Here is a 27,220-nt window from a genome sequence, read left to right on the forward strand (position 1 = left end):
AAACAAAACAAGGGACCAAAAACACAACAAAAAAAAGGGACCCACGTTTAGCGAGATTGAATTTACATGGCTTTTCCTATGAAGGAAATTTCTATAACATATCATCCCAAATATTCAGTATACAATGAGAAATTGCTGGACATCTGAAGAAACTGTAAAAGTTGACCTATAGTCCTAGAGAACTCAGGTCATAGAAACAAGTTAAAATCAACCCAGTTTTTGGAGCTAGCATACAAAGACTTTAAAATAGTTGTGTTACTTGCTTTAATCTATGGTGAGAAGAGGGGGTGGATAATGAGTAAAGAGATGGTGAAATTTAGGAAAGAGATAGAAACTTTGAAAAAGAACTTAGGAGTTCCAGTTCTGCTATGGTGGCAGAAGCCACCATAGGCTTCTATCCCTCCCACTAATTACAGATAAAAACTCTGGACAAAATATAATTACCCAAAGACTCTGTAAAGTAAAAGAAAGGAAGCAGATTATGGAGGAGAGCAAAACTTGGAGATGTGAGTACACAGGTAAATTTTCTGTCTCTGGTGGATTTGTCCTGAGAGTGGGCTCCATCACAAAGCAGCACAGTGGGGCACACTGCTGAAACTCTAATAGAAACCTCATCTTTCTGGTTAGAGGAACCAGAAAATGAGCCCTTTGGGGACTGGAAAGGAGTGGAGTATCCCAGTGTGGAGGGAGCTAGTGAAGGGATTTCCTAATTCTGGGTATAAACCCACACAAGTCTCAGGCTCACCTTGAGCTACCCATGTGTGGGACAGACTCAAATCAGCATAACAAGAGCTTTGTGAACTAAACTGAGATTTTCACTACCACACACAGAGGAGAAACAGAAGTTACAGGTTGAACCTGACCATATTAATTGCCTGCAAAAACAAAAACAACATTCTGCAGAGGATGATAAAAGAACCCAGAGTCTACACAACATAGTATCACAACATTCAGAATATAATCCAAAATTTCTCAGCCTACAGAGAGCCAGCAAACTAATTCTCATGGGAGAGCACAGATGCCAACCCCAATATACCAAATGTTGAAACTACTACACACAGATTTAAAAGCCCATTTTATAACAGTATTCCATATGATAAAGGAAAACACACTTGAAATTAATGGAAAGAAAAAGAAACTCTTTTCAACCCAGAAGTCTATATTCTGCAAAAGTATTCCTTCAGGAATGAAAACAAAATTAAGACACTCTCAGATGAAAGGGAAATAAGAGAATTTCCAAGAGATCTGATTTAAAGAAATAATAAGACTAAAGCAAAGAAGTACCAGAAGGAAACTAAGATCAGGAGCGAAGAAAGAGCAGCAGAAATAGTAAATATCTGCATAATTATAAAAGACTATTTTTTCCCTTGTAGGTTTAAAATATGTATGAGTGCTGAAAGCAAATATTAAACATTATCTAGTAGGGTTTTTATCTGTTTTTATTTCTCTTCAACCTGAAGAGCTTCCTTTACCATTTCTTGCCATGTGAGTCCCTGGTAACAGATTTTCCCAGCTTTCATTTATGTGGAAATACCTTTATTTCACCTTTATTTTTTAGAGATATTTTTGCTGGGTATAAAATTCTGGAATGATGGTTTTATTTTGGCATTCTAAAGGATGCCATTCTATAGTCTTCTGACCTTCATTGTTTCTGATGAGAGGTCAGCTGTTCTTTTTATTCTTATTCTCCTGTATGTAATGTATCTTTCTTCCTCTGAATGATTTTTTTTCTCTTTTTTTAAAAAAAAATTGTGGTAAAATACACATAATGTAAAATGTACCATCTTAACCATTTTTAAGTGTACAGTTCAGTAGTATTAAGTGCTTTCACATTGTTATGCAACCAATCTCTAGAACGCTTTTCATCTCTCAAAATTTAAACTCTCCACTCTTAAACAACTCCTGATTTCACCTTCCCCCTAGCCCCTGACAACCTCCATTCTACTTATCTGTATGAATTTGACTTCTCTAGGTAACTCATTTAAGTGGAATCATACAATAGTTGTCTTTTTATGCAGTCCTCAAGGTTCATCTGCATTGTGGCATGTGTCAGGATTTTCTTCCTTTTTTAGGCTGAATAAATATTTCATTACATGTATATTCCACATTTTGTTTATCTGTTCATCCATTGTTAGACCCTTGGGTTACTTCCACCTTTTGGCTATTGTGAATAATGCTGCTGTGAACATGGGTTTATAAATACTCTGCAGGACTCTGCTTTCAGTTATTTGAGGTATATACCCAGAAGTAGAATTGCTGGGTCATATGGTAATTCTATTGTCACTTTTTGAGGAATTGCCATACTGTTTTCCATAGTGATTACACCATTTTACAACAGTGCACAAGGGTTCTAGTTTCTCCACCTTCTTGCCAACACTTGTTATTTTCTGGTCTCTTGATAGTAGCCATCCTAATGGGTGTGAGGTAGCATCTCATTGTAGTTTTCATTTGCATTTCCCTAATGATCAGTGATATTCAGCATCTTTTCAGGTATTTGTTGCCAACTGGTATATCATTTTTGGAGAAATGTCTACTCAGGTCCTTTGCCCATTTATTATCAGATTCTTCTTTGTTATTGTTGAGTTGTAAAAGTTCTTTATATATTGTGGACATTAACCCCTTATGAGATACATGATTTGCAGATATTTCCCCCATTCTAAAGACTGCCTTTTCACTCTGTTGATTGTGTCCTTTGATGTACAGAAATGGTTTTAATTTTGATGTAATCCAATTTATCTCTTTTTACTTTTGTCACCTGTGTTTTTTATTTCGTACATAAGAAATCATGGCCAAATCCAATTTCAAGAAGATTTTCCCCTGTTGTCTTCTAAGAGTTTTATTGTTTTAGCTCTTACATTTAGGTCGTTGATCCATTTTGCATTAAGTTTTGCATAAAGTTTTGCATACGGTACAAGGTAAAGATCCAACTTCATTTTTCTGCATGTGTATATCTGATTTTCCCAAAACTGTTTGTTGAAAAGACTGTACTTTGCTGTGGGAAAGATCTTTCCCATGGTCTTAGCATCTTTATTGAAAATCATTGAGGGTTTATTTCTGGGCTCTGTATTCTGTTCCCTTTGTCTATATGTCCATCTTTATGCCAGTACCACACTGCTTTAGTAGGTTTGTAATAAGTTTTGAAATCAGAAAGTGTGAGACCTTTAACTTTTTTCTTCTTTTTCAAGATTGTTTTGGCTATTTGGGCCTCTGAGTGATTTAAGTTTTTTTTCTTTATCTTTTTTCAGCAGTTTGACTGTGATATTCCTAATGTGTGTTTTTCTTTATATTTACTATGTTTGGGGTTCACTTGCCTGTCTGATTCTGTGTGTTGATACTTTTGATCCAGTCCAGCAAAATTTCTATGTGTATTTCTTCTGCCCCATTTTGTCTTTCCTTTCCTTTGAGGCTCATATGAAACTTCAGTTACTCATATGTTAGACCACTTGAAACTTACCTACATGTCACCGATACTATTCTTTTTTTTTTTCTATCTTTTTTCCTTTCTGTGCTCAGTTTAGATAGTTTTTTAAATTTATTTTTCAATTCTAGGATTTCCCCCCACCCTTTTTAAAATAATTTTTGAAGGGTAATAGAAGTACAGTCAATGCCATATATATAAAATGTCCTCATGCCCCTTTGTAATGCGTCCTTCCTTCTACCATATTCCTCAGAAACCACTGACAGTCTTTCTGTCACTACATTAGTTTTCATTTTTTGGAATTTTACTTGAATGGAATCATAGAGTATCACTATTTTTTCTGACTTCTTTCAATCAGCATAATGCTTTTGGTATTCATTCATGTTGTTGCATGCATCATTAGTTTTTCCTGTTTATTGCTGAGTAGTAATTCAATGTATCTTTATATCACAACTTACTTATCCAGTCACATGTTGATGGGCAGTTGGGTTGTTTCCAGTTTTGGCTATTACAAATTAAGATGCATTTGTACATAAACAGTCACTAACAAATCTTGTATGGACATTTGTTTCATTTCTCTTGGGTAAATACCTAGAGAGCTAGGTCGTTTACTGGTTAATTCTGTCAAATATTCAAACAAAATAGTACAAATATTACCCAAATTCTTTTTAGGAAACATAAGAGGAAGGAATCCTTTTGCAACTCATTTTTATATAACCAACATAACTCTACTAGCAAAACCAGACAAAGATTATGAGAAAGAGAATTACAAAGCATTATTCCCTGTGATGATAGATGCAGAAATTCTTTTTTTTTACAAAAAAGTATTAGAAAACAAATCCAACAAAAACAACAAAATATATATATATATTTAAAATGTGTGTGTATTTTAGGGATAATATATATTAGGGAATATACATGTTTGTATACATCATTAGGGATAAGACACCATGACAAAGTAATGTTCATCCCAGGAATACAAGGTTGGTTTGACATTCAAAAACCAACCAATATAATTCATCACATTAAGATAAATAAAGGAGAAAAATCATATAATCATCACCTCAATAGATGCTAAGAAAGTATTTGACAAAACTTAATACCTCTTCATAAAAAATATTTCTTAGCAAACTGTGAATAGAGGAGAACTTTCTCAAACTAATAACAGACTTCAAAGGATAACCTACAGCTAATATCATACCTAATGGAGAAGTAGTAAACATATTCCCCTAATATTGGAGACAAGGAGAGAATACCTGCTCTCACCACTTCTATTCACCATTGTACTAGAAATCCTAGCCAGTTCAATAAGGGAACAAGAAAAATATAAAAGGCACAAATATCAGAAAGGAAGATGTAACACTGTCTCTATTTGCAGGTAACATGATTGTTTATATAAAAAATTCTGAAGAATATAGAAAATACTAGAATTAATAAGTGAATTTATCAAGGTCACAGGATAAAAGATTATTATACAAAAATTAATTTTTACATACTAGCCTCGAAAAATTGGGAAAATGAACTTTAAAAAATTCTCTATATAATGATACCCCCAAAATGGACTAGTTAGTAATAAATTTAACAAAAGACATGCAAGATCTCTTCACTGAAATCACTATCTAACATTGCTGAGGTAAATTAAAGACCTAAATATGGAGAGTGATAATATACTACAGTTATGAATTGGAAGACCCAATATTATTAAAATGGCAATTCTTCCCAAATTAATCTGTAGATTCAATGCAATCCAAATAGAAATCGCAACTAGCTTTTTCATAGAAATTGATAAGTCCATTCTAAAATGTACATGAAAATGCAAAATATGCCAAAATGTGAATAGCCAGAGAGAGTGGCATGGACATATATACACTACCAAATGTAAAATAGATAGCTAGCGGGAAGCAGCTGCATAGCACAGGGAGATCAGCTCAGTGCTCTGTGACCACCTAGAAGGGTGGGACAGGGAGGGTGGGAGGGAGGGAGTTGCAAGAGGGAGGAGATATGGGGACATATGTATATGTATAGCTGATTCGCTTTGTTATAAAGCAGAAACTAACACACCATTGTAAAGCAATTATACTCCAATAAAGATGTTTTAAAAAATGTGAATAGCCAAAGAGATCTAAAAAAAAAAGTTAGAGGGCTTATACTACCTGATTTCAAGACTTTCTGTCAAACTACGGTTAGACAAGGCAGTGTTGTATTGATGAAAGGGTAAGCATACAAATCACTAGAACAGATTAGTGAATCTAGGGGGTAGAATGAAAAAATATATGTATGATTTTGACAAAGGTGCCAATAGGGAAATGAAAGTCTTTTCAACAAATGGATATCCATATAAGAATTTTTTTAATTTTTATTTTATATTGGAGTATAATTGATTAACAATGTGTTAGTTTCAGGTGTACAGCAAAGTGATTCTGTTATACATATACATGTATTTATTCTTTTTCAAGTTATTTTCCCATTTTAGGTTATTACAGAATATTGATCAGCGTTTCCCTGTGTTATACAGTAGGTCCTGGTTGGTTATTTTAAATATAGAGTGTGTACCTGTCAGTCCCAAACTCCCAGTCTGTCCTTCCCCCCAACCCTTCCCCACCGGTGACCATAAGTTCATTCTCTAAGCCTGTGAGTCTGTTTCTGTTTCATAAATAAGTTCATTTGTATCATTTTTTTTTAGATTACACATATAAGTGATATCATATGATAACTTTTCTTTCTCTGTCTGAGTTACTGCACTCAGTATGACAATCTCTAGGTCCATCCATGTTACTGCAAATGGCATTATTTCATTCTTTTTAATGGCTGAGTAATATTCCATTGTGTATATGCACTACATCTTCTTTATCCATTCATCTGTCAATGGACATTTAGGTTACTTCAGTGTCTTGGCTATTGTAAACAGTGCTGCAGTGAACATTGGGCTGCATGCAATATCTTTTTCGATCCATCTCCCAGAGTAATGGAAATAAAAATAAAAACCAAATGGGACCTAATTAAACTCAAAAGCTTTTGCACAGCAAAGGGAACCATAAACAAAACATATAGGAAGTTTTTTAAAAACCTTTACTTCATATCACACTACTCAAAAGTTAACTCAAAAGTATCAGAGACCTAAATGTAAAGTCTAATACTGTGAAACTTACAGAAGAAAACATCTCTGATCTTGGGGTAAACAAAGATTTTTATATAGGATTTAAAAAGCAGGAATCATAAAAGAAAAAAAAATGATAAAGTAGTTTTTATCAAAGTTAAAACTTTTGCTCTTCAAAAGATCCCATTAAGAAAACAAAATGGCAAGTCACCAAATGTGAGAAAATATTCAAAACACATATCTGACAAAGAATTTATTTGTAGAATATATAGAGAGCTATTACAAGTCAGTAAGAAGACAAGCAACCAATTTTTTTTTTCAATGGGCAAAAGATTTGAACAGACGTTTCACACACACACAAAAATAGATATAAGAATGACCAATAAGCTCATGAAAAGATGCTGAAACATCAGGGAAATGCAAATTAAAACCTCAGTGAGGTTTTGCTTCGTCTCCCCTGGAATGGCTAAAACAAAAAAGACTAGCAATGCCAAGTGCTGGCAAAGTATGTGGATGGGCTTTATCCATGCACTGCTTCTGACATTCACGTTACACACTAGGTACTCTGGAAAAAGGAATAATGCTTTACAGTTTACAAAGCACTTTTATGTTAGTTACCTCATTTGATCTCCAAAATAATCTTACAGGGTTACTTTTGAGTAGGGACTTTGAGAGAGAACCAGCTCATTCATCTCTGCCTAGCATAGACATAGATATGCCTGATTATTGTAGTGAAATAGTATTTACTGAGGCCAATAATACCAGCCTTCTATCTATCCTTTTCTACATTTATGAGGGATCCTGATATATAGTTACAACAAATGAAACATCTTAGAGATAAAACCATGACTTTTTTATTATTACTCTTACTATACTACTAGCCACTAATATTTCTTCAAGTACCAGATAGTATGTATTCTGGTTAAAATGACTTCAGTCCTCAAACTCCAGCTCTTCCACTGAGCTAAAATAAGTAATAATTCAGAATAGTAACTATTGCCAATGGAAGGAGTTTTGAATGACACTGTCAAGACAAGCAGAATCTTTTTTGTTTTTGAAAACAAATTCGTTTCACTAGATTTATTTTTGCCCTCTAGCATTTGGGGCCTCATTCTAGATTCTAGCCAATCTCTGTCTTCTTATTTCAAGGAGGCTGTTAAACCTGTAACATGTGATGTGTTGTGGTGTGTGGTGGGTCACATTCCCTGGAAAGCCGTAATCCTGGTGAGGGTTGAGGGAAGTGAAATTTCAAGTAATGAAATTCCAGAATGAAAGCATCACTGACCCTGCAGCACTATTCTACAGAAAGATAGGGGGTAAAAAGTAAAATCAGAAATGTCAATGGAGAACTTACCTGTGATTAATCATTTCTACGGCTCATTCTCCCAGTGGCTTTGATTGACCAAAGGCAGAATATACAGCTTTTACCTTCATTTAATTTCACATATACAGCTTTTCTCTGTAACCACAGAGAGAAGGCAGGCTCAATATTGCAGCCAGAAGAGTTTGAGATACAAAGATCACCTCACCTCTTAGAGATTGTGGGACAGAATTTTCTGAGTTTTCTTCCCTCACAGGAAGGATCCATTTGGAATGAGTCAGATACAGAAGGATGGTCCAAATGACCTCTTAGGATTACCAGTGACAGGTACAGAACTCTAAATGGTGGCTAATTTACTTACAAGCATTCGATTATACTCTAATTTTAAAAAATAGCAGAAAAAAAAATTAAACTGGCCCTTTATTGTTATGAGGTACTTGGCATCTTGTAGAGTGGAAGGAGTGAAATTGTGGTGTAGTATGTTACATAACATGAGAAAATGTACAAATGAACAAGTGCAAAATAAAGTGGCTGGGAAAAACTAGGACAGCATTCCTAACAGCCAAGAGAGAGGTTTGGGTTGATATTAAAACCAAAGCATGTACAAGAGGTGGTGTGATAACCCCATCCACCTGGGGCTCTGGGAGCAGCTGGGAGCCAGGAATGGAAAGGAAAAGCTGCTGGGCTTGGGGGAGCATTTTCTCCCAAACTTCTCTCTGCCCCCAGGAAGCTCCCCTATACACTTATGTTCGAGTATCTTCTGGCACCATGTCTGCCATTTATTGTTTTTCTCACCGGATGTGTGAGGGTAATACCTGTCTCTCAGAACTGTCAGGAGGATTAAAAGCTACATCACATGTGATGTGCCTGGCACAGTACTGTGCTCATTTTATGAGGCCTCTGTCAGCCCAGAGCCCTGGGAGAGAAACCTTTCTCCAAATCCACTGCTTCCAGGAATCTGTCCCAGAAAGCAACTCAGCACATCATGGTGGCACAGGCCTCAGTAAAGGTCTACATGAAAGTAGCAAAGGCCGCAGGACTTCTAAGTGCTCAGAATTCCCCCTCTTGATTGTTGTCCAAAGGGAGTGCCCTGTAGCCATGTGGGTTTTGGGCAGGAAGTCCAGGGACCTGGGTGCTGGAACCAGTTCTGCTACCATCCAAATGTATACCTTTGGGCAAGTTTGCTTCCCTTGTTCAACTCCTTTCACCTGATTCTTCAAGTAATGGTCAGTGCCCCTCAGCATGCATCGATATCATCTACCACATGCCAGGAACTATGCCAGGGGACAGGATATGGTGCCCTGCCTTCTAGAAGCACAGGGTCAGGTAGAAGTGGAAAGACACAGACCCAAATAAATTTCACACCAGATGAGTGTTGTGATGGAAGCAGAGTGCTGTGGGAGCAAAGGAGGAGTGGTGAGTAAAGTGACAAGGAGACTTAGAGGACCTAAAACACCATTATGAAGGAAAAAGCTTCTTTGGCACTTTGTGTAAGATTTTGATGCATCAGGGAAACATTCCAGAGAAAGGTAAATTATGCGAGCCCAGGGCTGGAGCTCAGGGAGGGTGTTTAGGGATGAGCGAGTAGTTCTGTGACTGGAGAGGAGATGCCACGACAGCGGGAGGTTGGGACATGAGCTCATGTGTTCTGAAGAGGAGGGGTTTCAATCTGCTGCTCCAGAGGGTTCAGGCCAAGCTCAGGAAAGGGCACGGCAGCACCAACGCTTTTCTTTCTTTGTTTGTTTATTTATACATTCATTTGCTTGTTCATTCAACAAACATTTATTCACTATTTACTATGTGACAAGCACTGATCCCGGTGCAGATGAGAGAAATGAATAAGACACAGTTTCTTCTTTCCTCAAGGAAATCACGGTCTGATGGAGGAGATAAGTAACAATGGTACGTAACACAGATAACAATTGACGCCTGCTCCAAGAACAGAGTTGAGCAAGTGATTGCTTGTGCTGGGAGGTAGAGGATGTAAGAAACAGCTTCAGAAGATGTGCCATTTGAGCTGAGTATGAGCTTGCCAGACTGGAGTAAGAGGCCTTCGAGACAGAACGAGCAACACAACAAGGCACGGAGGCCTGACTGCTTGGGGCATGCAGGAACACCTGGGCAGTTGACTGAGTAGACCCTGGAGTGGGAAGGGGAGCTGGGGAGGAGAGATTGGAGAGGTGAGTTGGTGTTGGAATATGACTCGGTCCTAAAGGCATTGAGGCAGTTTTGAAAATGGTTAAGCTGGGAAGTTAAGAAAGTAAATGTGAGCGGGATAAAGAGGATCAGAGAGGTCCTAGGCTGATGGTAGGGAGACGGGTTATTACCCCTTTCGTTATTGCAGAAGAAAATCAGGAGGACCTGAATTGGGGTGGATTCAATAGGACCTGATGTGATTATTGAGTGAGAAATCCTAAGGTAACTCCAGGTTTCGGCTTGAGTGGCTGGTGCGTTTCCCAAACTGGAGAGTCAGGAGGAAGATGATGAGTTCACTCTTGCATATGTTTAAGGTGACTGCAGTATATCTGCAATGCTCTCCCCACCCCTACACCACCTTAAAATCTTTCAAAGACTCCCACTTTCATCAGCCCAGGCCTGGCCCCTTCACGGTCATCTCTCAGCCCCGCCTCCTAAGGCACTTGCTCCAGCCTGAGCAGCTTGCGGTTCCTTGAACTTGCCAGATTGTGTTCTACTTCTGTGTGCCTCTAACTGGAACACCGTTTCCCTTCTCTTGCCTTATGCCAGGCCAGTTGCCACAGTCAGTCAGAGGTGACATCTTTGGAGAGGCCTCCCCTGACATTCTGTACCACCACCACCAGGGAGGGTTGGTATAAATCTGTCAACAGCCGCTTACTCACTGGCTTGATTATAAGATTTGCACGCAAAGGGACTTCCCTGGTGGCGCAATGGTTAAGGATCCGCCTGCCAATGCAGGGAACATGGGTTCGATCCCTGGTCCGGGATGATCCCACATGCCGCGGAGCAACTAAGCCCGTGCGCCACAACTACTGAGCCTGCACTCTAGAGCCCGCGAGCCACAACTACTGCAGACTGTGTGCCTAGAGCCCGTGCTCCGCAACAAGAGAAGCCACCACAATGAGAAGCCCACGCACCGCAACGAAGAGTAGCCCCCGCTCGCCACAACTAGAGAAAAGCCCGCGTGCAGCAACGAAGACCCGATGCAGCCAAAAATAAATAAATAAATTTATTTTTTTAAAAAAAGATTTGCATGCATGTCAACTCCTCTACCACTGTGCCCCCTCTCCCAGGGCAGGAGGCTTCTCTGTATCCATTGTGCCTGGCCCAGGTGGAAGGTAGGACATCAGTAAATGTTTTTCAAATGAACAAATCCAGATAGGGCATCCACCAGCATTGGAAATTCCAAAAGACAAAATGAAAGGCACCAAAGACAAACGGACAGATGTGAACAACACCTCATGTCTACCATTGGCTCCCTGGTCCTCTGCTCCAGGCACTTCGTTATCTAAAGGCTAGGTGTTCAATGATCTAGGCCATGCCTGTCGGCTTGGTTATGCGTGTGGAATGAAATAGGAAGGGAGAGAGAAGACGGAGGACCAGAGACGAGGGCCGCGGAAGGTTTGGGGACTGAAATGGAAGTCCTAGCCATCAAGGATGCAAGTTTACACAAGAGAGAGCTTGGCTGCCTAGACACCTGTTTCCCTTCCTCCTTCTAAGCTGATGGGCCTTATTTTCTATCACCCTCTGGTGGCCACATCCACAAATAACAAGCTCCCCGTGAGCTGAGAGAGTTTGTATAAGACGGAAGTTCCATGGATTGGCCTCGGTGGGTTAAGAGCTGCCCACCCCCCTTAGAGATAGCATGCAAATTTGTATGTATGCGAGACTTGCCTTATTCTGGTGAGAAGTGCCAAGAGCTTTTTATCAGATTCTTAAAGAGGCATATAGCCTCCAAAAAGCTGAGAATCACCACTAAATGATTGTTCTAGAATAGCGATTCCTTTATTTCCCCCAAATGGAATCCTTTGAAGAATCACACTGTACGAGAGAGAAAAGCAGACCTGAATCTCTACTTGCTCAGAACATCACCTTCTAATTTCCTAAGGCACCTACGCAGAACACAGAATCCAATTTGGAAAACATGCTAATACAGCCAAAGGGTTGTGGAGTTTCAGAACCAGATGGACCCTTAAGAGCTATTGAGACACACCAGGTCCTGCCTTGGGGAAGGAGCCTTGGTGAAGCCCACAGAGCATATCAGTGGCGGGAATGGAACCTGCACAAATCCCTTCGCGACCCCCCACCCAGATCATTTTACTTTTTTAATCTTATTTCCCCAAAACATGAATTTTTAAAAAGTAATAATCAAAACCTTTTCTGTCCTGAATATAGTTCCCAAACAGGAAAACATTTTTCCTGTAGAATTTTAGTCTTCTGGAAAGAGATATTTTCCCCTCTAAATGCCTCTCAATGAACCATAATATATGATGGAAAATAAATCTATGGCTTACATTTGAATAGTTCTGTATAACTTAGAACAATACATTAGCTGACTTGTTTTACAGTGGGAAAACTGAGACTCAGATAAAATGACTTGCTATTTTCTGATACCAACTTAAGGGTTCTTTGTGCTATCTCACAGCCTTTGTATACAAATGCGTATATTTTGTGGCACTTAAAACAGTAAACAAGTGTGTGGTATAACTAGCTTGTTGATATATATTTGGGGAGGTAAGACCAACCTCTGCTAATCACAGCCATTTGGGAGTAGGAGAAGGGATAAAGGCTAACACTGAACATATACTTACTAGATACACTAGAGTCCAATTTCTAAGCAACCTTCAAAGCATGATTTTAATCACCATTTTTGCAGACGCATTTACTAAAGCTCAGAGAGAAAACGTGCCTTGCCCAGATAACCCTCAGGCCTGCCAGCCTCCTCAACCTGTGTGTTCCACACCACCTAGCTGCACAGGGCTTGAACAGGCCTGCTTGCCTCGCTGGTGGGCAGCCCTGGCCTCCTCTAACCCCTGCACCCCCTTCTTTCTGTCTCTTAGGAGCGCCAGCTTCTCTCAGGGCACCAGGGCCTCGTTTCTCATGAGGAGCGACACGGCCGTGCAAAAACTTGCCCAGGGCAACGGACACTGTGTCAACGGGGTCAGTGGTCAAGTCCATGGCTTCTATAGCCTCCCCAAGCCAAGCAGGCACAATACAGAATTCAGAGACAGTACCTACGACCTCCCCCGGAGCCTGGCCTCCCATGGCCACACCAAGAGCAGCCTCACAGGCTCTGAGACGGATAACGAGGACGTGTACACCTTCAAGATGCCCAGCAACACCCTGTGCCGTGAGTTTGGGGACCTCCTGGTGGATAATATGGATGTTCCGGCCACCCCGCTCTCAGCCTACCAGATCCCTAGGACGTTCACACTGGACAAGAACCACAACACCATGGCAGTCGCCGCTCCTGGGGACTCGGCCATAGCCCCCCCGCCCCGGCCCCCCAAGCCAAGTCAGGCAGAAACACCTCGATGGGGCAGCCCTCAGCAGAGGCCTCCAGTCGGTGACAGCAGCAGATCGGCCTCTGCCGCTGCAACCATCCCCAGGCGCAATACCCTCCCAGCCATGGACAACAGCCGACTTCACCGAGGTCAGTGTGAGCCCTTGCTGAGGCCGGGGGGAAGGGCGGTAGCACAGGGCTTCTCAGTAGTGTGCTGGTTCTTGGTCATCCATGCCAAGGAGACTTAAGTCCCACCCAGGTCACTGATACTCACAGGTTTAGGCATCTTCTACCCAGACCTTTCCTAGTTTGTCCTCCAGCCCTGCAGGCTATTAGTGGACACCACAATGGCAAGAGTTTAGCAGACCCTGCCTGAGAGAAGTTACTGTTCTACTAAGGAGGTAGAAGATTCTTGGTTAACCACAGTACAGCATATTATGGGTTTAGAGGTCCAAATCACAGTCTTTTATTCATTTATAAATCAAACCAAAGATTTCAAAAATAAATCTAGAAGACTAGTCCAAACTGGAGCCAAACCTATGTGGACCAACAGACTATTAAAATCAGATCTACAAAATATTTTCTAAGCCACATTTGAATCTCTGATTAAAGTCTGAACGTCTGTCTGAAGTATTAAATTCTGTTGTTGCTGATTTCCCACTGAGAGTATTCCAACTCTGCATATAACCTCCTCTGTTTGATGAAAAGGTAGAATAATATTAATTCCTTTCATTTTGCATCTTGCTAACACTGGAGCTACATCCAGAGGCCTGGGAGGAATTTGTGAGCTGAGGAGTGATGTGATAGAAGCAATACCTTATCATTAGGGGTTGAGAGCAGTATCTTCAGGGTATCAGTGAGACTCTGAGCCACACTGGCGAGGGTGTGGGGAAGTGTCAGCGCAGGGATTGACTCTAGTGAGCGCACATGGATCTTCCTTCCTCTGTCGTAGCTTCTTCCTGCGAGTCCTACGACTACCCCCAGCGTGGTGGAGACAATGCGGGCCGGTCCACCGAGTCCATGAGTGATGCAGTCAGCGCTTTTCTGGTGAGTGGGGTTTAGCCAGGGGTCCTTAAGTCAGCTCGGGTGGATTAAAGGTCACACGCATGGAACTAAAAACACAGCCCAAAAGCGTGATGGCACCTCCCTCTTAGCAGCCTGCCTGGCTTCTTGTCTCAGTTCGGAACCCTGGGTTGAGTTTTTGGAAAGTAAGATGCAGGTATCCTGATCTGGAAGAAATGTGTGTACTTAACGTGCACTAGCCGATAAGGCTCGTCACTGTGGGTAAGCAGGAAGGGTCCAGAATGCAGAGGACCTAGGCGCTGGGATGGGGGCCCTAAGGCAGCATCCCTACCGTGAGGTCTCACCTGGGGGAGGAGACTCCAGGCAGGGGTGGTGCTCAGAGTCAGGCTCAGTGGCAGAATTATGGTTTGAGTGCAGGATCCCAGGCTGCCCTGAGGAGGGGGCTGACGACAGTTCTCCAAGGTGTCAGGCCCAGCTAAGCTGACCAGGGCCTGGCTTCAGGCCCACTGGAAAGACTGTGAAATCAGGTAACTGAAGCAAAAGCAGCTTAGCTGTATGTCTGGAAAGACAAGGCAGGAGTTAAAGGAAGGCTGTGGCCAGGGTGGCCGCATTGTGCAGCCCTGTGGCAGCTCTGACTGCAGCCTGGCGGCCACACTGAAAGCTGGGCTGGGGAAGCACACCTGAGCCAGGCCTCACCTGCCAGGGCCAAGGCTTCTCTTGGGCTCCTTGCCCTGCCCGTGGCAGGTGCTGACCTGCCAGTGATGAGTCCGGACTTGAGGAAGACGGAGGGTCCTGAACCAAAGCTCTGCTTGGTCAGGCATTCAGAATGCCTCGTGGATATTTTATACTAAAGATCTATCACAAGTTATAAGTAAGCTCCAAGGGATCATGGAAGCTAGAAGAGACCCACAGACCTCATTTCTTCCTGTCTCCTCCTCTGCTTTCTTATTTGTTTTTCCCAGGGTCAGACCTCATTTCTTCCTGTCTCCTCCTCTGCTTTCTTATTTGTTTGTCCCAGGGTCTGCCTTATAGCTTCACAGTACACCCAACTCAGTCTTTTCTTGCCTTGCGTACAAATTCTCACCCCTTCTTGTTTCCTGTCACTAGTAACAGCAGTATTTCTTTTCACTCCTAGCCAGGGAAAACAGTTGTGGGCCGATCGGATAGCACCAATTCCGAAGACAACTACGTGCCCATGAATCCAGGCTCCTCCACCCTGCTGGCTTTGGAGCGAGCAGGTGATAATTCCCAGAGTGTCTACATCCCCATGAGCCCAGGGCCCCATCACTTTGACCCGCTTGGCTACCCCACCTCCGCCCTTCCTATGCACCGAGGCTCCAGCCGAGGGAGTGAGATCCAGCCACCCCCTGTCAACCGCAACCTCAAACCTGACCGGAAAGGTAAGTCCACTGTTTCCTCGTTCCATCTCTGGGCAATGTTCAGGGACTGTTTGCATTCATTTAGGGATCAGGTGGATCCTAAACTTTTCTTGCAAGGAAGTGACAGCCTCTGGGGCCTGAACCAACCCAAACACACACACACATCCCAAATTCATCCCAGTGGTCTGGCACCCTAGGGACTGGCTCTTGAGGAGCCTTGAGGAGCAGGAAGAGTGCAGGAATCAGAAGGACAGGATGGATTGAGGTGCCCGCTCTGCCACCTGCTAACATGTGATTATAAACAAATCATTCTATGTCTCTGACCCTTATTTCTCATCTGTGAAATGGGAAGTGTAAAGCGTACCTCCCAGAGACATTGAAGGACATAGATAATATATCTAAAAGTGCTTCATAATGTATGAGATGTAATTCAAGGATGAGGTATTTGTATTAGCTCTGGGGCTGGGCAAGGTAGAACTGACAGAGCAGTCCATGAAAAGATACACTATGCTATAATAGAAAGGATTGAGCTTTCAAACCAGGTAGATGTGGGTTGGAATCCTTACCCAGCACTTCCTAGGTGTGTGACTTTGAGTAGATCATGTAAATTCTCTGAGCCTCAGTTTTCTTATCTGTGAAGTGGGGATAGTCATGCCTGCCTTCCGGGTTTGGTTAGAAGGAAAGCATCTAGGACATTCACTCTAGTGCATGGCAGGTGTTCAGTAAAGTTAGCTCTGTGCCCTCTGCATTTAGAGCAGGAAGAAGTGCTGTAGTTCAAGTGTCAGGTCTGCCTCGACCTCATTCTGCAGGCCTGGATCAGTGGCAGGGATTCAAAGGGAAAAGTAGAGTCACTGGGCAGACATAAGCCCCCTTTGGGCTGGCCAACAGAGAATGCAGACCTCAGCATTTGGATTGAAGCCTTCAGGACCTTGTGACGTTCACCTTCCTCCACTGAAGGCTCCACGGTCCTGGTGGGCAGGGGGCAGTCATGGTGGCCTTCTCTATGATGTTTCAAATATCATCTCTTGTTTTCATATGCAGTCACAAATCCAGGGAAGACAGTCTGTTGTCACACCCTGTGTCCCCACTTTAGGTTCTGAAAGTATGATTACCATAGGTACGGTGTGAAGAATACAAAATTTGGAATCTGAAGACATGACTTCAGGGCCTGTCAACATGGGCAGAGATTGTGTAACCTTGCTGAGAGCTTCAGTCTCCCCCTGAACAACTGGGATGAATAGGAATGATTCATAAATGCACTTGTGTGTCACGTGTAAGTGTTTGTATGTGTGGCATTATCATCATTGGCTGATGACTCGACTTTTTGTTCCTGCCGCAGCAAAGCCAACACCACTGGACCTGAGAAACAATACCGTCATCGATGAGCTCCCCTTCAAGTCACCCATCACCAAGTCTTGGTCCAGGGCCATGTAAGTGTCTATTTGTGGACACGGGAACTTGGAACAGGGCCATCGGGTTGGTGAATGGAATGGGTCACTAGGTTGTGTGCCAGGAAAGCTGCATCCTGCTGCTGATGGCTGTTGGTAGCTCAGGGCTTGGTTTTCTTCTTCTGTGAAGGGAGAAAAATTGTCCCCGCTCTGTTATCAGATCTTAGTCTGATAATGGAGGGCAGAGGTCTGTGGGGGTGTGAGGGCCAGGGCCCAGCGGGAGGCTGGATGTGCCCCAGGGTTTACTCCCTGTCTTCTCGCCACAGCCACTCCTTCAACCCGGGGTCCTCCCAGTACTGCCGCCCCATCTCCACACAGAGCATCACCAGCACGGACTCGGGGGACAGCGAAGAGAACTACGTCCCTATGGTGAGTCCTCTGGGGTCCCCTGGAACCCACCTCTCACTTCCCCACTTCCCAGCTTGCTAATTCACCCCGGCCTCAGGGCACCCACATTATTCGTGATTTAGTTTGCTGCTGCAAATCCGTCTTGAGCACATTCGTGTCGAGCACTGTGGGGTCATCGTCAGAGGCAAGGAAGACGTGGTCCCTGCCCTCAAGGAGGCTGCTCTCTTAAGGGGCAGAGGAGGCCTGCCTCTCTCACGACTGTAACACAGGTGGCACGGTCGGTGTCCCTGGAGAGGCGGTGCCGCAGGGACGCACCCGCAGGATGGGCGATCACACCGGACTAGGGAAAGGGGAGGCGCCGCGGTGGAGGTGGCCGTGCAGACAGGAACACGGAGAATGATGGTCATTAACTCTGGGTGAAGGTGGAGTGGGCAGGCGGGGAGGTTAGGCTGGAGTCAGATCATGAAGGACCCCAAATGCTGTCTTGGGAAGTCTGCACTTGTCCTGGGGCAGGAGGGAGCCCCAGAAGAGTTAGCAGGCCAAGTGGTTAGATGGTGTTTCAGAATAGTCATCAGGGGCCTGTAGAGAAGAACTAGGGCGGCCTTCATAATTAACTTCCTTGGTCTATCCTGTTAAAATCTTTCAAAACTAAAAGATCTCTTCATTTCCTTATCCCGTTGTTCCCATGACCATGAGGAGGTATGGGAGTGTAAGTGTCTATTGAGTGTGTGTTACCCCACTCAGCGGTGGGGAAACACACGTGTGCATGACTCAGTGTGGTGAAGGCCCTCACAGAGGGAATAAACGCAGGGTTCTGCCCCCTGAGATTCCCAGTGCAAAGGGAGTAGCTGCCCAGCACCTGGTAGTTGCTGCATAAATAGAACAAATCTACCAGTCAATAAAGCAGCCAAAAAAAGCAGAGCATAGGACTATTTATTGCATTTCTCATTAGAAGGCGTCTTCAGGAAAGTGCCAGACAAGTTGGTCTTGATGTCTGGATGAGACGGGACCGTGGAACGTGTCCTCTGAGAGCTGCTGAGAGACTGGGGCTTTGTGCCGCCTGGGGACGAGGCCCCTCCGTTGAGACCCCTGAGGCGCTGGGGCTGGAGGGACAGGCTTCTGGGTGTGACGACCCCACTCCGGGCCGTGGGTGGGAGCCCCAGAGAAGCAGATCTGGTGCAACAGAAACCTTTCCAGGGTCCAGTGCGTGAAGGACATGTGCTCCCTTCTTGGGGCCAGCAAGCGGGGGCTGGTCTGTCAGGGAGATCGCAGGTGAGACGCGGCCTGATGCCCCGGAAGGAGGCAGCGTGGCACAGCGGGGTAGTCATCCCTGCTCGCCGGCTGTGCAGCCATGGGCAAGTTCCTTTACTTCTCTGAACCAGAGTTTTATCTTTGTTTTAAAAAGTGAGAACAGTAATAATACCTACATCACAGGATTGTTGTGAGGGTTTAGACAAGAACGTGAGAAGTCCCCGGCGCAGTGCAGGGTACAGAGTCGGCACTCACTGAGCTAACTAGTTGCTCTTACTCCCAGAGGTGTTTTTTTCCCGGTGGTGGGTTAATCTGTTTCCTAAACTAACTAACGGTTTTCCCCTCCTTTGTGACAGCAAAACCCAGTGTCTGCATCTCCCATCCCCAGTGGCACCAACAGTCCGGCCCCTAAGAAGAGCACTGGCAGCGTGGATTATCTGGCCCTGGACTTCCAGCCAAGCTCCCCAAGCCCCCACCGCAAGGTGCCTGGGGCGGGCGGGCGGGTGGGTGGGGGTCAGTCCGGGCTTTGGAGGCCCTGGGGGAGGGGTGCTGGAGGCCAGCTGCCTTCAGCGCTGGCCAGCGACCCTCTGCTCCTGCGACTGGGCCGTGCTGTAGTCTGGGTCTCCGGGGGCTCACGTGCCCTCACTCTCAGCACACAGGTACCCTGAGCCCGTAGGACCGCATCCGTCAGCCCACCCCCCCCCCTTGTCGTGCAGATGGGCAAACGAATGCACACGGAGACACGAGCTGCTCGAGGTCACGTGTGATCCACGACAGAGCCGAGACTCGGGGATCCTGTGTCCTGGTCCTGAGTTCTTCTTTGAGAACTCGCTGTGCAGGTGCAGCCTGCAGAAGGGCTTCCGGGCCTGGGAAAGGCCCCCTCAGGAAGCACACTTAGCTGCCCAGTCCAGACAGCAGCCCCGGCACAGCGTCCCACACAGGGCGGCTGTGCGTGCTCACCGCGAGCCACACACAAAGCCTTGTGGCTGGTGCTTGTTGGCACCTGGCACAGTCCTTCCCCTGGACAAGTGGCCACAGGGAGGTGGGTGGAGGCGCAGGTGAAAGCCTGGAGCCATCCATCAGGCCAAGGAAGGGCCTGGGTCCCCCCAGGAGCTGGGACATCAGGACGGCCGGCAGGGGCTGTTGCACCAAACAGGAGGGATGGTGCAGTTCGGAGTTCAGGCCTTACAGGCCACTTTCAGAAAGAAAAGGCAGGTCAGAGAGGCAGGTAGAGCCCCACCTCCTCTCCCGGGAAACGGGAAACGACTCAAGAAGCGCCACCCGCCGGCTCCCCACGTTACTGATAACTCACAGCCACTTCACTTCCCCGCTCTGTCCCCCAGCCATCCACGTCATCTGTCACTTCCGACGAGAAGGTAGACTACGTTCAGGTGGACAAGGAGAAGACCCAGGCCCTGCAGAACACCATGCAGGAGTGGACAGACGTGCGGCAGTCCTCGGAGCCTTCCAAGGGGGCCAAGCTGTGACACGCGGGCCGCCGCCCCAGGGAGGGGCCAGGAGGCGGCGTCTCCAGAGCCGACGCCTCCCCGTCTGTCTCCCCCTTCTCCTCTCCAGCGCGCCCTCCTGCCCACCCCCTCTCTACTCTGCCACTCTAGCCTTCAAAGCACTTGACATCAGGGACCCTGACCCCTTCCCCTGGGAGGTGAGGGCCTGATCGAGGCGCTTCCTCGGCTCACTCGGGGCCCACCTTGATTTTTATCAGCAATGGCCATGCCTCTACCCACCTTAGTTAGAGCTATTGCCAAAAAGCATCCTTCAGCCTCCTACCGCCCTTTAGACCCGAATACCTACCAGACGTGTGGAGGGAGGGGCTGGGGCTCTGAGCCAGATTCCACACCTCACCTTTGGGCACAGCTCTCAGCCCCTGTCCCTCCCGCTACTGGGCTACCTCTCCCCCAGTCCCGGAAGAAGCCAAGTCGTCTCGCTGACCCAGGGAGCCAAGGACCAGCGGACCAGAGTGGATACAGACTTCTTCAGCCCTGTCTGTCTTGGCAGGGGGGAGGCAAGGCCACCAAAAGATGAAGGAGTCGAGGAGGAAGGTCAGAGGTGGTCTTGAGGGACAAAGGAGTTAGACCCCCAGATGCAGAAGGGCAGCGGATACCTGCGGTGGTCCCCCATTTTCAGGCCAAGTGGCAGTGCAGCTGTTGCCGGGTGGGAGAGGCAGAAGGATGAGGACAGCAGGAGGGGAAGACTGAGGAGGAGGGGCAACCCAGAACAAGGAGCAGGAGACGGGGTGACGAAGACACTGCGGGGCCAGGCCCCCGGGACTGTGGAGCCACAGGCCCGGCTCTGCCGCTCTGGGGCAGAGCGTAGTCCTCTTCCCCGAGACCCCACCCAGCCAAGAGCACCGCGCCCACGAGGCTTGCACTGTGCTGGGCGGTGCAGCACGTGGGGTGGGAGCGCTGACGTGGTGGGCGGGGCCGGGGGGGGGGAGCCGGCGGAGCTGTGGGAAGGTGCGTAGGGTGGGACGACTGAGGGGCCACCCCGGGACAGCCTGGGCGGAGACACAGGGCGGGAGCGGAGACGCTGCAGCAAGTGAGCTTCTGCAAGATGGGCAGTGCGGCAGGGGAGGCGCTGGTAACCGATGGGCTGAGAGGCAGGGGCGAAGGCTGGGGGCGGGGGAGGCGCAGGTAGTGGTTGAGTACATCCGGAGGGCCTGGTGGCGAGCCCCGGGCAGTGCCGTGGAGATGCAGGGTAGAGCAGAACGTGAGGAGCGGTGTGGTGGTCAGGGGAGCGACGTGCATGGCCGCAGGCAAGGGCAGCTCCCAGGACTGATGGGTGGCGGGCAGAGCAGGGCAAAGGAGCAAGCAGGGCGGAAGACAGCCTAGTGGACGACACGGGGGAGTGGCCGGCAGCTTGTGCCCTTTGGCTGAGTTTTGTGTCAGGTCCCAAGGAAGGTACAGGTGTGGCCTGGTGACAGGCCAGAGTGTGTTCTCAGCTCACGTCACCCTCTGTTGCCCTGTCGAATCCCAGGTGCCTAGCTACAGGGACAGGAGAGGGCAGGCCTCTCCTCCCATGGCTTAAAAGGCCACCAGATCAGCATCACCCTCTGCCCACCTTTGCCAGGGACAGGAGGAAGGGCATCACGCCAGGCTCTTTTCTCCTAAGTCTGGGGAGTGGGGCTCTTTTATGTTAAGGTTCTTGGCCAAATTTTTAAGAGTTTCAGAGGCAACGTGGGCAGACCAAATGTTTCATCCTACCCTGGGGTGAACAGACCTTCTTCCTCAAAAAAAAAAAAAAAAAAAAGACCCCCCCCCCCCCCCGATTTAAGGGAGGTGGCTACCGCTTACCTTTCTACTCCTGTGAGCCTGTGTAAACACGCACACCCCAGGCCTGCGGCCTGACCTTACTCCATCCCGGGAGAAATTTTGTCAACAGTAGCCCCTTTCCTCCTAGTATTAGTCATATAAATTCAATAAGCATTCATTAGTGGCTGCTATGGCCAGGTCTGGGCTAGGCACTGAGAACACAGGAATTAATCAGACTTTGTATTTGAGAAGGTCACAGTCGATGAGAAAAAAGACAAGGACACATTGGTAATGGCCATGAGAGACACTTAAAATGCTGATAATGTGCAGAGAAATCGAGGCTCCTTCTCTAGGAGGTTGGTGCTGGGGGCAGGAGTGGGGAGGGGGTGGAGATCAGGGAAGGTGGTTTCTAGGAAAAGGGGGTGCCTGACAGGGGCCTTAGAGGAAGAAGGGTCAGATTTTTAGAGGGAAGGAGGGCAAGGCTGGGATCCGGTGGAGGAAGATGGACAGAGAGACTTAGAGAACCTTGTGCTTTGGGAACACAAGACCTTTGGGAGTATGGGCCCAGAGTCTCAGAAGCAGTGAGGCTATGTCTCGGTGTTCCCACAGGTGAAATGGTAATGGTGGTGGCAGTGGCCTGCCCTGGGCAGGGTTTGGTGGTTCACTCTGCCCAGCCCTGTGTCCCTTTAAGGCCCTCTGCAAAGGGTCTCATGTGGCAGAGCTTTGAATGGCGCCACCCCTGTGCCCCCATAGGCTACAGGTGGGCCCAGGTATTGGTACCCTCAGTTCCCAGCATCCTCCCCTATTGATCGCCGGGTGCCCTAATAATGTCAGCATTTTCTGAATGTGCCACGTTGTGAATGAAACTGGGTGGAGTCTTGAGAGACTGAGGTGTTCAAATCTAACCACCAAGGAGGCCTCCCTCCAGTTCTTGGTTCCTATAACCCCCAAACCCTTCAGGTGGAGGCAAGAGTAGAGACGGGAGGAAGTACAAGAGAAGAGGAAATTGGCCTGTTGAAAGCAGAGACTGGCTCAAAAGCCCCAAGTACCAGGTATCTAATATTCCCGTCTGGTCAGTGTAAAAAACTGGTCCTTTGGCCTTCAGTGGGTCACAATCCACCTCTCCTGGTGGCCTGGCAAGGACTGAGACCCCAGGATGCCTTGTCAGCCAGCATAGCCCACACAGGCCTCGTCCTGCCTGGGGCTCCTCAGAGAAGAAGCTGTTTTGCCCCCTTCCAGCTCCACCTCTGCAAGGAGTGGTATGGAGCTGTCTCCCCTTCCCACCTTGGTGAAGAAGGGCCCTGAGGCCTCTTCTGTGGCTACTCTCTGCTCTGTAACTTCTCTCTCTCTCTCTCTCTCTCGAGGGTCTGGATCGCCAGGGATAGGAGGCACCCAGAGCATTGGCCAGTTAACCCAGTCCCCTCCCTAGACTGATTTCAGTAACGTCTACACTCGAAACCGTTCAAGTATGTCCCATTCCTAGGACAGAAGCACAGCTGTTCTCAAGGGATTTACCTGCCACGGGGCTAAGGCCTCAGCCCCAAGCTGCGGCTGACCCACACCCCTGTGACAGGGCTCTGGAAACAGAGTGCCGGGCAGGAGGGAAACTGGCACGAACTTCCCCCTCTCTGGCCCTTCTGCAAAACGTGGGGGCAGGAGGCTGAGCGCATGAGCTCTAAAGCCCCCTCCTTCCGGAACGCACCAGGCTCTTTGGGGCCAGGTGGGCTGCCTGATGAGGGGGGTCCCCCTGGAGATTCAGGCTGTCATGTGATATTTGGTGGTGTGTGTTCTTATGTGTTCGTTGGTTACATGTGTCTTGAAATTTAGAATCATTTCCCACAGAATCGTTGCTTTGTCGGGAAGAGAAAATGGGCTAGAAGAAGCCCAGTCTTAGGTTTCTGGCCCTCTTACCATTTAAAATTGACATTTAATTTTTCAAATCACTGTTGGTGCCTAATCACTTAAGTTATTAATTTATTCTGTTGTTTTCTTTTTAAAAAAAAATTTTGTAACACGTATTTATCCTGTGAGTAGGTCTGGGGAGGGGTGGGAACGTGTTCACATGGGTCCTGTTTTTGCTGTGGTGACACATGGTACAGGCCTGGAGCTTGCAGGTCCCTTTTTACTATGGTGTTGGGTCTGGACAACAATAAAGTCCATTAGACGCAACCAGGAGGGCTTCTGAGTCTGTCTCGTCCGGAGGGGCTGGGGGATGGAATCCACACACACTTGGATCCCGGCTCGGGGCTGCCGGCTGTAGGCTTGCACATGACACCTGTCCTCAACGAGATAAGCCTTCCTCTCACAGTCCCAGGACAGCACTGTGCCAGTCTGCTCCACTTCCATTTGAACAGGAAAGAACTGGGTACTTTTTCTTGGCTGAGAACACTCGTGAGTCTTCCTTACCTCGGAATTTGTATTCCTGGTGCATGAGATGGAAATTGTAGTAACATCTGCCAATTCATCTTTCTTAGGAGGCTCAATGGACCAAAGAGATGAATTCTGAGCATGACTCTGTCTCTGACAGACAGACGACTGTCGGCCCACTTTCCCTGGTCCCTGAGGTCTCAAGGTCTATGGCTTTTGGGCCAAAACTCAAAACTCCTCCATCTGCAGCCCTTGAAGCCCCCGGCCAGGCCCCTGCAGTCCCAAGCTCCAAGATGGCTGGAACCTGAGGGCTGCCGCCTACTTTCCTCCTGGCCTGAGCCCAGCCCAGCCCACCCCAGGTTCTCAGAGGTAAGAAGGGAGGAATGTGGTAGCAGCAGCAGCAGCAGCAGGAATCTCTGGGCAGCCCAGAGTTCCTGGGGTCTGGAGGAGCTCCAGCGCCACCTGACAGATCAGTCCCTTAACAGTATCCTGTTAGGGCGGCCCCCAGCCTGTGCACCCACCCCTCCACCCCTATCAATCATCTATCTATCTGGGCACATCCCTGCCCCCAGTCCTCACTGTTGATTTACACAGCACTTCAGTGTAGGGCACGCTTGCCTCCCCTGGGGCAGCACACAAGTCAACAGGGCAGGGGGTGTCCCCTCCTTCCTGTCCAGACACAGCAAGAAACCAAGGGTAGAGCCGACCTCACAGCCAGTGACTGAGGTGGGAATGAACGACGGCTTTAAAGGCTTCAGAGAACCTATTTTTATTCCTGTTTGAGACCCTGGTTCTCTTCTCTCCAGTTACTTAGAAGGGGTACAGCAGTGTCAGGGCACAATGAGGTCAATATCTGCTCCTCACCAGACCGCCCCCATGGTGATGGCCAACGGCTGAGGCACTGAGCCAGCCAGCTTCCCTCAGGACAGACGTTGTGAGAAACACAAACAAACAAACATACTTGCAGTAAACTGAGGACTCGCTCTCTCTTAACCAGAAGGGGAATGCAAATGGTGGCATCTCAGGCACTGAGGCGGGAGAGAGGCTTAAGAGGCTATCCTCCCCTCTGTGCGTTGTTGCTTGGTGTCGGGAGGACAGTCTCTGGTCCTGTGCCAGGCTGCTTCCCACCTACACTCCTCTCAAAGTACAAACAAACAAACAGTGTAGGCACCCACAGACGTTGCCTCAGACCCCTCAGAGAAACCAGAAGGCGGCCAGAGGGGTGACACACAGCCCCCTTCTTTATGCTAGGGCTTGGATCCACCTCTGCTTTGTATACTACAGAGAAACAAACAAACAAGACTGTCTGAAAGGAGCTGGAAAGGAACTGCTACTTGATGATGGCAAAACACCAGCGCTGTGACGTTCAGCCCTGTGGGGCAGCCTGCAGGGGGTGGGGGACAAGGCCCAGAGAGTGTCCATCTCAGCTGCTTCAAGCTGACCAGGACACTTGGGTGTAAGTAAGTAAGTCTTAAACAGGGCTGATCCCAGTGTCGGGACCTGAGGCCCGGTTTAAGGGGCTTGGGTCTCACCTCTGTATCTAGCATCTATCATCTGAGTGAGTCTCCGTGTGCCCTTCAGGCTGAGGGCAGGGGCCCAGAAGCCCCCGCTCCATCTCTCTGGCCCTCGGAAGGGCCTGCCCTCAGGACTGGACCTGCACAGCCTCCCTCAGACCCCACCTGGCCGAGCACCTCTGCCCGGGACCTGGGCCTCCACCTCCCCCCCCCCCCCCCCCGCCGAGGTTGCCTGTGGCACCCTCACAGGTGCTTAGCAGGCCAGGGGATGAGGGTTCCCATTAGAAGACCAGTCTGTGGAAGTCACCACCGCCGCCACCTGCAGGGCTGCAGCCCCCCGGAGGGCCTTCATCCTCATCTTTGTCTTCGTCAAAGCCCCTCCCCCAGTGCGGAGATGTGGGGAGTGCGGAGATGTAGGCCGCCCTGCTCCGTGCCTCCTTCTCCTGCTCCTGGAAATACAGATGGGGATGGGGCCGGAAGCTGAGACGTCAAAGTCAGTCAGGCTCTGAAGCCTCAGTTCTCCCTGCACGCCCCCAATGCCACCCAGCCCCTCCGCGCATCGCCCCGGTCCCCAGGGCCAGGCACAGAGGAGCCACAGCTTCTGGCCTAGAGGCACTTCAGCTTAGTGGGAGGATGGGCTTCCACAGCATTCTTCCTCCTCCTCCCCCGAATAAAAACTCCCAGCCCCCTGGAGGAAAGGAACTCATTTCTACTAACTAGACTGTGAACAGCTGACAAGGGCCTGACGTGGCACCAGAAAGCAGGAGGTGCAGAGACTTCAAAGGGCACCTCATAAACCCCCCCAGGGACCCTTCTGCAGGCTTCCTGACGTGGCTGTCCAGCTTCTGCCTCTCAAGGCACGAGGAACCCTCTGCCAACGAGGAAGCTCTTCCTCCTGCTGAACTGAGGCCAGCCATGGATTCGCCTTCCCACGGGCCCAGCCCTGCCTCCACCTGGACAGCTCAGCAGAAACGCAAAAGCAGAGCCAGGGTCCCCACAGCACGCAGGTGCTGCTGGCCAGGGGTCCTGACGTGACCACACCGGCTGTCTGTGGCGGCACTCCTCGTGCTGGTCCGCGCGCTGGCTGTTTCAGCGGCAAAGTATTTTGACACCACCCTCGACTCTACAGAGTGGAGTCGAAGGCTCAGTGAGAGAAGAGGCTCACTGAGCCGGGCGGCCCCCCATCCGCTCGTATCCACTACTCACTCGCAGAGCCCCTCCTCCAGCACACTTATGACACCTTAATAAAATAACTGATAATTCCTCATGTCTGTTCCTCTGACGTATGGGGCTACATCTGTCTGGC

General features: G+C 47.7%; 2 protein-coding genes across 5 annotated transcripts in view; one reads left to right on the forward strand and one right to left on the reverse strand.

The window, feature by feature from the left end:
- Nucleotides 1-27,177, forward strand: part of GAB2 (GRB2 associated binding protein 2) — a 179,792-nt gene extending 152,615 nt beyond the window's left edge. The window contains exons 4-13 of one of the 3 annotated variants that reach the window (XR_009504605.1): nt 12,873-13,465; nt 14,268-14,362; nt 15,474-15,738; nt 17,057-17,147; nt 17,432-17,534; nt 19,121-19,246; nt 20,108-20,824; nt 22,994-23,085; nt 24,508-24,769; nt 25,652-27,177. Coding sequence is in view for 1 of the 3 variants with exons in the window: in XM_059930715.1 (XP_059786698.1) it covers nt 12,873-13,465; nt 14,268-14,362; nt 15,474-15,738; nt 17,057-17,147; nt 17,432-17,534; nt 19,121-19,246; nt 20,108-20,251 (1,417 nt within the window). In the remaining 2 variants the exon portion in view is untranslated. Of the gene's footprint in view, nt 1-12,872; nt 13,466-14,267; nt 14,363-15,473; nt 15,739-17,056; nt 17,148-17,431; nt 17,535-19,120; nt 19,247-20,107; nt 21,212-22,993; nt 23,086-23,397; nt 24,457-24,507; nt 24,770-25,651 lie in introns of those variants that run through there. The other 2 variants (XR_009504604.1, XM_059930715.1) reach the window with 2 other exon arrangements.
- The window catches only part of USP35 (ubiquitin specific peptidase 35), an 89,354-nt gene continuing 88,274 nt past the window's right edge, over nt 26,141-27,220 (reverse strand). For both annotated transcript variants that reach the window (XM_059930714.1, XM_059930713.1), the window contains one exon: nt 26,141-26,363. In XM_059930714.1, the coding sequence (XP_059786697.1) occupies nt 26,196-26,363 (168 nt within the window). In that variant the 3' untranslated portion in view covers nt 26,141-26,195. The remainder of the gene's footprint in view (nt 26,364-27,220) is intronic.

Source organism: Balaenoptera ricei, chromosome 8 (genome assembly GCF_028023285.1).
Source record: "Balaenoptera ricei isolate mBalRic1 chromosome 8, mBalRic1.hap2, whole genome shotgun sequence".
NCBI classification, from domain to species: Eukaryota; Metazoa; Chordata; class Mammalia; order Artiodactyla; family Balaenopteridae; genus Balaenoptera; species Balaenoptera ricei.